This window comes from Nerophis lumbriciformis, linkage group LG12, assembly GCF_033978685.3.
Source record: "Nerophis lumbriciformis linkage group LG12, RoL_Nlum_v2.1, whole genome shotgun sequence".
Classification (NCBI taxonomy): Eukaryota; Metazoa; Chordata; class Actinopteri; order Syngnathiformes; family Syngnathidae; genus Nerophis; species Nerophis lumbriciformis.
This window is the reverse complement of record NC_084559.2, coordinates 9,418,146-9,427,749: the sequence shown is the minus strand read 5'-3', so window position 1 is coordinate 9,427,749 and position 9,604 is coordinate 9,418,146. Positions and strand designations below refer to the sequence as shown.

The window sequence follows — 9,604 nt, the reverse complement described above, 5'->3', positions numbered from 1 at the left end:
GGTCCCAGCTCTCTGCGGGTCATTCACCAGGTCCCCCCGTGTGGTTCTGGGATTTTTACTCACCGTTCTCATGATCATTTTGACTCCACGGGATGAGATCTTGCGTGGAGCCCCAGATCGAGGGAGATTATCAGTGATCTTGTATGTCTTCCATTTTCTGATAATTGCTCCCACAGTTGATTTTTTCACACCAAGCTGCTTGCCTATTGTAGATTCACTCTTCACAGTCTGGTGCAGGTCTACAATTCTTTTCCTAGTGTCCTTTGACAGCTCTTTGGTCTTGGCCATAGTGGAGTTTGGAGTCTGACTGTTTGAGGCTGTGGACAGGTGTCTTTTATACAGATAACCAGTTCAAACAGGTGCCATTAATACAGGTAACGAGTGGAGGACAGAAGAGCTTCTTAAAGAAGAAGTTACAGGTCTGTGAGAGCCAGAGATCTTCCTTGTTTGAAGTGACCAAATACTTATTTTCCACCATAATTTACAAATAAATTCTTTAAAATTCCTACAATGTGAATTCCTGGATTTTTTTTCCACATTCTGTCTCTCACAGTTGAAGTGTACCTATGATGACAATTACAGACCTCTGTCATCATTTTAAGTGGGAGAACTTGCACAATCGGTGGCTGACTACATACTTTTTTGCCCCACTGTATTAAGTAGCCGCCTGCGCTTCCTTCTGCCTGTTTCTGTCAGTCCTCTACACAGCACCCAGCATTATCCCACCCACACAACCATCTGATTGGTTACACACAGAGCGGTAACAGCCAATCAGCAATGAGTATTCAGAGCGCATGTAGTCAGTGCTTAGCGTTTAGCAGGTAATCATCAGGCAGTGGACTCTCCCCAAATGATAATAAACACCTCCCAGTCAACTACTAGTAACATCACTATGAGCCCGTTGACCTTCTAGAAATATAAACGGCAGCTCAGCTTGCTCGCAGTCCTGGCTTGAGGTGAAGGCTAATTCGCTTTTAGCGTAACGTTAGCTCATTTTGCGGTGTGTGTGTGTTACGGACAGCAAAGCCCTGTCTGCCTGTTATTTCACTTGACCTTTTTCTGTGTTGAAGCAGCAAAAAAGGACATTATGTTAAATGAAGAGTTTCTGTCTCTGATAGTTGATCTAATAATGTAAGTGCATCATTAAGCCTATATGAACTCCATGGTGTTCAGGGATGAATAGTCTCTCCTATTGCTATTGTACCATTTTTTCAGCTATAGTTACATTAATCATTAGTGTCGGAGGCAGATATTTACATACCGTATTTTCCGCACTATTAGCCGCACCTAAAAACCACAAATTTACTCAAAAGCTGACAGTGCGGCTTATAACCCGGTGCGCTTTATATATGGATTAATATTAAGATTCATTTTCATAAAGTTTCGGTCTCGCAACTTCGGTAAACAGCCGCCATCTTTTTTCCCGGTAGAACAGGAAGCGCTTCTTCTTCTACGCAAGCAACCGCCAAGGTAAGCACCCGCCCCCATAGAACAGGAAGCGCTTCTTCTTCTACTGTAAGCAACCACCCGCCCGCGTAGAAGAAGAAAAAGCGCGCGGATATCACCGTACGTTTCATTTCCTGTGTGTTTACATCTGTAAAGACCACAAAATGGCTCCTACTAAACGACAGGGATCCGGTTCATGAAAAGACGCAATCTCTCCATCCGCACACGGATTACTATTTCACAGCAACTGATATTCCTGTGAACCGCACTGTGGATACAACGGGAGCACGTACGGTGAATATTCGCACCACAGGGAATGAGAAGTCATCCTTCACTGTGGTTCTAGCTTGCCATGCTAATGGCCAGAAACTTCCACCCATGGTGATATTCAAAAGGAAGACCTTGCCAAAAGAGACCTTTCCAGCCGGCGTCATCATAAAAGCTAACTCGAAGGGATGGATGAAGAAAAGATGAGCGAGTGGTTAAGGTAAGTTTAAGTTTACGCGAAGAGGCCGGGTGGCTTTTTTCACGCAGCTCTGTCCATGTTGATATACGTATGTTTGTGATTGCACATTTGCGTACATTTTGGGAGTGAACAGAGTTGTTAGAACGCTGGTTTTTAATATATTATTAAAGTTTGACTGACCTATCTGACTGTTTTTTTGACATTCCTTTAGCGCAGTTAGATGCGGCTTACAACACGGGGCGGCTTATAGGTGGACAAAGTTTTGAAATATGCCGTTCATTGAAGGCGCGGCTTTTAACCCAGGGCGCCTTATGGTGCGGAAAATACGGTATATCCGTATTTAAGTGTTACTTCTTTAATTTCATAATCATATTACAAAACAGCTAGTGTTTTTCTTCCAATTGTGGTCTTTTGGTTGTCTGCAAATACTGTGTGCTAACCTTGGGTATGGAATGTAAGAAAGAGAGATACTCCTTCTTCTTATCTATTCTTCTGTCCAGATGCGGAGGACAATGGGCATGTGTTTGGGCTGGAAAGACAAGACAACGAGGGTGGGAGGGAAAGAGACTTGATAGAAGAGAAGGTTTCCATATTTGAGATCAGACCATCTTAGCTGCGCGGTTGAATGTTCTAGGCTGGACTGGTCTCATTTATATTTGTAAAGCTTTGCAAATATATTACAAAATACCTATTCTGTCTCTGGTGGTTCTTTTACTCAGCTTTAAGTGTCGTAAAGAGCTTGGGAGCGACGACCAGAAACTTGAATTCCCTGGGAGTATCTCTCTTTCTTACATTCAATACCCAACTTATTTTGACCTAAAATTCATCAAGTAGATAATATGAAAAACATGCGTGCTAGAAATGAAAAGATTTGACAATATTTTTGCTATCTGAAGATGAGTGTTGAAGTTGTGCTCTGGTGTACTCATGCTGCTGACAGTCAACTAACTAAAAAGGTGCAACTACTCCAACAATTGATTTCCCATTTATTAAACACTATTGTACGGAGCCCCTAAAGGGACATGGGGGAAATTTATTTTTTTATTATTTTTTTAATTTTTTTTAGACATGTATCTCGTGCACACGAGAAAGTTATAAAAGTTATTAAAGTTATAAAAAAATATATATAATCTTTTTTTTTTCTTAGACATGTATCTCATGCACACGAATTGAATTATATTTATATAGCACTTTTCTCTAGTGACTCAAAGTGCTTTACATAGTGAAAGCCAATATCTAAGTTACATTTAAAGCAGTGTGGGTGGCACTGGGAGCAGGTGGGTATAGTGTCTTGCTCAAGGACACAACGGCAGGGACTCGGATGGCGGAAGCGGGGATCGAACCTGGAACCCTCAAGTTGCTGGCATGGCTGCTCTACCAACCGAGCTATACCGCCCCAGGAGAAACTATCTTGTGTGCAAGAGATAGTTTCTTTAGTTTTTTGTTAGTTTTCTTTTCTATCAAAATTATAATCTTTTTTTTTTTTTTTTAGACATGCATCTTGTGCGCGCCAGATGTCTAAAAAAAAAAAAAAAAAAACATTATACATTTTTTATTTTTTTAATAACTTTATAAAAAGTTTCTCATGCGCAGGAGAAACATGTCTTAAAAAAAATATTTTCCCCATATCCCTTTAGGGGCTCCGTACTATTGTGCCCTCAAAATAATGTTTTTTGTGCGTCCGCATGCATTTGCAGGAAATGTTTGTTTTATCAAAATGGTAAAATAATGTTTTTGCCACGTCAGTGTGTCACGTCCAGCAAAAAAGTGAACATTTAAGTGAAAATACGACTACTATTTCTTCTGTACATTGTTGTCAAATCATGGTGGGTGGAAGTTGACATAAAAAGCAGTGATATAGAATCATTTATGAAATCATATATGTCTTCTCTTATTCTAATGTGAGGGATTACTGCACATGAGAGGTGGTCAAGGATGTCACTAAATATAAAACATGATGTACATGTACACATTGGTCATGTGTACATGGCTCCATGGAGGTCCTCCAGTCTGTGCTCCCTCTGCTTTCTTCTCTCCTGTCACACACACACACACACACACACACACACACACACACACACACACACACACACACACACACACACACACACACACACACACACACACACACAGCCAACTTACAGAATGTTCTCGTACAATGATTCTCAAACTGTGGTATGTGGGCTACATCTAGTGGTGTGTGGGCTACAGCTAGTGGTATGTGGGCTACATCTAGTGGTATGTGGGCTACATCTAGTGGTATGTGGGCTACATCTAGTGGTGTGTGGGCTACATCTAGTGGTGTGTGGGCTACATCTAGTGGTGTGTGGGCTACATCTAGTGGTGTGTGGGCTACAGCTAGTGGTATGTGGGCTACATCTAGTGGTATGTGGGCTACATCTAGTGGTATGTGGGCTACATCTAGTGGTGTGTGGGCTACATCTAGTGGTGTGTGGGCTACAGCTAGTGGTATGTGGGCTACATCTAGTGGTATGTGGGCTACATCTAGTGGTATGTGGGCTACATCTAGTGGTATGTGGGCTACATCTAGTGGTGTGTGAGCTACATCTAGTGGTAGGTGGGCTACATCTAGTGGTGTGTGGGCTACATCTAGTGGTGTGTGGTGGGCTACATCTAGTGGTGTGTGGGCTACATCTAGTGGTATGTGGGCTACATCTAGTGGTATGTGGGCTACATCTAGTGGTGTGTGGGCTACATCTAGTGGTATGTGGGCTACATCTAGTGGTATGTGGGCTACATCTAGTGGTATGTGGGCTACATCTAGTGGTGTGTGGGCTACATCTAGTGGTGTGTGGGCTACATCTAGTGGTATGTGGGCTACATCTAGTGGTATGTGGGCTACATCTAGTGGTGTGTGGGCTACATCTAGTGGTATGTGGGCTACATCTAGTGGTATGTGGGCTACATCTAGTGGTATGTGGGCTACATCTAGTGGTGTGTGGGCTACATCTAGTGGTATGTGGGCTACATCTAGTGGTGTGTGGGCTACATCTAGTGGTGTGTGGGCTACATCTAGTGGTATGTGGGCTACATCTAGTGGTATGTGGGCTACCACAGTGGTATGTGGGCTACATCTAGTGGTATGTGGGCTACATCTAGTGGTATGTGGGCTACATCTAGTGGTATGTGGGCTACATCTAGTGGTGTGTGGGCTACATCTAGTGGTGTGTGGGCTACATCTAGTGGTGTGTGGGCTACATCTAGTGGTATGTGGGCTACATCTAGTGGTGTGTGGGCTACATCTAGTGGTGTGTGGGCTACATCTAGTGGTGTGTGGGCTACATCTAGTGGTATGTGGGCTACCACAGTGGTATGTGGGCTACATCTAGTGGTATGTGGGCTACATCTAGTGGTATGTGGGCTACCACAGTGGTATGTGGGCTACATCTAGTGGTATGTGGGCTACATCTAGCGGTGTGTGTGGGCTACATCTAGTGGTCTGTGGGCTACATCTAGTGGTCTGTGGGCTACATCTAGTGGTGTGTGGGCTACATCTAGTGGTATGTGGGCTACATCTAGTGGTATGTGGGCTACATCTAGTGGTGTGTGGGCTACATCTAGTGGTATGTGGGCTACATCTAGTGATACGCTACTGTACTTGGTATCATTACAGTGGATGTCAGGTGTAGATCCACCCATGGCGTTTGTTTACATTTTGACACGTGTAGTGAAGCATGTTTCACTATTCTTTGTACTTGTAAGAAACGTACTGTATTTGTCGCCATGGGGACAAGGATTAGTGATTTAGAAGTAGCTAAAACACTGTGGATGGACATTAGCCGCTAGCTAGCTAGCCATGTCTTAAAGCAGCTCTTCCTGAGGGTGTTTCAGTGTTATAACTTCACCTTTATCTTTACTTTTTACACCAAAATGCGTCCATTCTCCCTTTTCTGTCTACACACTGTGTCTGCTTGTAAGTACTCTGTGTGTGTGCGCTGCTGAACATGCTCCTCTGCTCGTACACCAGCAATGACATGACTTTACGACGACGGGGGGCGTGGGGGACCAGTACTTTTTAGAGGCGGTATAGTACCGATTATGATTCATTAGTATCGCGGTACTATATTAATACCGGTATATTGTACAACCCTAATTCAAACACAGTGTTACTGTTCAAACTGTGTGTAATGTTACAGTGAAAAGTGAAAAAGTCTTGTTTTTAAAGAATATTTATGCCTTCTATGCTACTGTATTTAATATTGGTCATTAAGGTGACACTTGGAGAGACAATATTTTATCTTTTTTTGTGAAGCAGTGTTGTGGTGTCACACTCACCTTGTCTTTCTTGAACTCTTCGTACTCTTGATTGTCCGTGGGTAGTTCAAGGCGACACAGCGGACAGGAGTTGGTCTAAGTTTGAAGAAGAAACCGTTAGAATAATTATGTATATATTATCACACTAACTTTAGTATGCTTAAAGTCCATTGCTTTAGTTATTTAGCTATTGTGCTCAAGTTGGACTTTTGTAGTCTGTGCAAGGACAAAGACTTCTTGTCTGAGGGGATGTTATCTTTGTTTTAGCCCGCTAACAGCCAAGGACTTCAAGGACCTCAACGAGGATAAGATGACAGCACGCAGACGAAGCGGGGACAAGGCGAAATCACAAGGCCCCCAGCACATTCCGTCACGTATTGTGCGTCCTGGACCTGCTTTGCATAATATATGTGACCACTCCTTTTAGAGGCGGCCTCAGTGTTGTTGACTGTGGAACTCCTGAATAAAGAGAGGGACGCAGGAGCGTAGGGCGAGACTGTGACTAAGTGTGCAGCTCCATGCGTTCTCCTCATGAGCTAAATTGAACTCTGTCTCTGATTGATTCCTTGCTTCTTGTCTGATTAATAGATGTCATCAGTGTTTGAACCTGACACACACAAATGTGAGAAGAATGTTTGCAACACGCTGGTCACAAATACGTCCTACCTTTCCCAACCATGGCAGGATACACCCGGCGTGGAAAAGATGCTTACACGGCATTTGTCGTACGGCCTCCTGCTCTTCAAACTCCAGCAGACACACGGGACACTTTAAGCCTTTGTCTGTGACGGCAGGAGAGGAAAACAAGGTTGGTTGTCACACTTTTAAGACTTTGCTACCAAAGTGAGATGTCTCCCACACTGTAGTATAGTAGGAACAACATCACTACATCACATCATGTCTCCCACACTGTAGTATAGTAGGAACAACATCACTACATCACATCATGTCTCCCACACTGTAGTAGAGTAGGAACAACATCACTACATCACATCATGTCTCCCACACTGTAGTATAGTAGGAACAACATCACTACATCACATCATGTCTCCCACACTGTAGTAGAGTAGGAACAACATCACTACATCACATCATGTCTCCCACACTGTAGTATAGTAGGAACAACATCACTACATCACATCATGTCTCCCACACTGCAGTATAGTAGGAACAACATCACTACATCAGTACTACTCAAACATTAACACTGAACTAGTCATCTTAGGCTACATCACAGATGTCCAAAGTGTGACCTGGGAGCTGGTAGCTAATCTTTTAACGGTCCGCGGCACTTTCTAAAAATACTATTACAGAAAAAAACCATCAAAAAGTGGAATAAAAGAGCAAACTGGTGAAATGTGAGGAGAAAAAGCTGCAATGTGGACTCTAATAACACAAAGCTGCAATATAGGCTGTTTTTTATTTAAAACTAAGTGCTCAAAAAATAATAATGAATAAAAATCAATGTTATGAAATTTCAACCTTTTAAAGGCTCTAATTACTCCACACAAATATTCCACTTTAAAATACTTTTTGGGGAAAATATTGCATATTTTGTGCTTTCCATAAAAAAAGTGCAAAAAACTAACAAAAAACATAACATGTGAAAAATGCTGTATAATAGACTGTATTTATGTTATTCACATATGAATAATGCTGTATAATAGACTGTATTTATGCTATTCACATGTGAATAATGCTGTATAATAGACTGTATTTATGTTATTCACATGTGAACAATGCTGTATGATGGACTACATTTATGTTATTCACATTTGAGTAATGCTGTATAATAGACTATATTTATGTCATTCACATTTGAATACTGTATTTATGTTATTCACAAAATACTTTTTGGGAAAAATATTGCATATTTTGTGTTATTTATGTTTTTCACATGTGAATAATGCTGTATAATAGACTGTATTTATGTTATTCACAAAATACTTTTTGGAAAAAATATTGCATATTTTGTGTTATTTATGTTATTCACATGTGAATAATGCTGTATAATAGACTGTATTTATTAAATACAGTCTATTATACAGCATTATTCACATGTGAATAACATAAATACAGTCTATTATACAACATTATTCACATGTGAATAATATAAATACAGTCCATTATACAGCATTATTCACATGTGAATAACATAAATACAGTCTATTATACAGCATTATTCACATGTGAAAAACATAAATAACACAAAATATGCAAAATTTTCCCCCAAAATTATTTTGTGAATAACATAAATACAGTATTCAAATATGAATAACATAAATACAGTCTATTATACAGCATTATTCACATGTGAAAAACATAAATAACACAAAATATGCAATATTTTTCCCAAAAAGTATTTTGTGAATAACATAAATACAGTATTCAAATATGAATAACATAAATATAGTCTATTATACAGCATTATTGACATTTGAATAATATAAATACAGTCTATTATACAGCATTATTCACATGTGAATAATATAAATGATAAATGATAAATGGGTTGTACTTGTATAGCGCTTTTCTACCTTCAAGGTACTCAAAGCGCTTTGACACTACTTCCACATTCACCCATTCACACACACATTCACACACTGATGGAGGGAGCTGCCATGCAAGGCGCTAACCAGCACCCATCAGGAGCAAGGGTGAAGTGTCTTGCTCAGGACACAACGGACATGACGAGGTTGGTACTAGGTGGGGATTGAACCAGGGACCCTCGGGTCGCGCACGGCCACTCTTCCACTGCGCCACGCCGTAAATACAGTCTATTATACAACATTATTCACATGTGAATAGTGCTGTATAATAGACTGTATTTATATTATTCAAATGTCAATAATGCTGTATAATAGACTGTATTTATATTATTAACGCTCACAATAGACAATAAACACTTAGGTATTTTTGACTACAGTCTATTATACAACATTATTCACATGTGAATAGTGCTGTATAATAAACTGTATTTATGTTATTCACATGTGAATAATGCTGTATAATAGACTATTTATATTATTCACATGTGAATAATGCTGTATAATAGACTGTATTTATGTTATTCACATGTGAATAATGCTGTATAATAGACTGTATTTATATTATTCACATGTGAATAATGCTGTATAATAGACTGTATTTATGTTATTCACATGTGAATAATGCTGTATAATAGACTGTATTTATGTTATTCACATGTGAATAATGCTGTATAATAGACTGTATTTATATTATTCACATGTGAATAATGCTGTATAATAGACTGTATTTATATTATTCACATGTGAATAATGCTGTATAATAGACTGTATTTATGTTATTCACATGTGAATAATGCTGTATAATAGACTGTAGTAAAAAATACCTAAGTGTTTATTGTGAGCGAACTGTGGTGCTGAATTCCCCCAG

The 9,604-nt window shown here is 40.0% G+C and overlaps 1 protein-coding gene across 1 annotated transcript in view; it reads right to left on the bottom strand.

The window, feature by feature from the left end:
• Window positions 1–3,570: 3,570 nt before the first annotated feature.
• rnf215 (ring finger protein 215) overlaps window positions 3,571–9,604 on the bottom strand; it is a 6,693-nt gene continuing 659 nt past the window's right edge. Inside the window, exons 4-6 of the mRNA XM_072914215.1 lie at window positions 6,854–6,969; window positions 6,209–6,283; window positions 3,571–3,948 (exon numbers count right to left, since the gene is read on the bottom strand). Coding sequence (XP_072770316.1) covers window positions 3,889–3,948; window positions 6,209–6,283; window positions 6,854–6,969 — 251 coding nt within the window. The 3' untranslated portion in view covers window positions 3,571–3,888. The remainder of the gene's footprint in view (window positions 3,949–6,208; window positions 6,284–6,853; window positions 6,970–9,604) is intronic.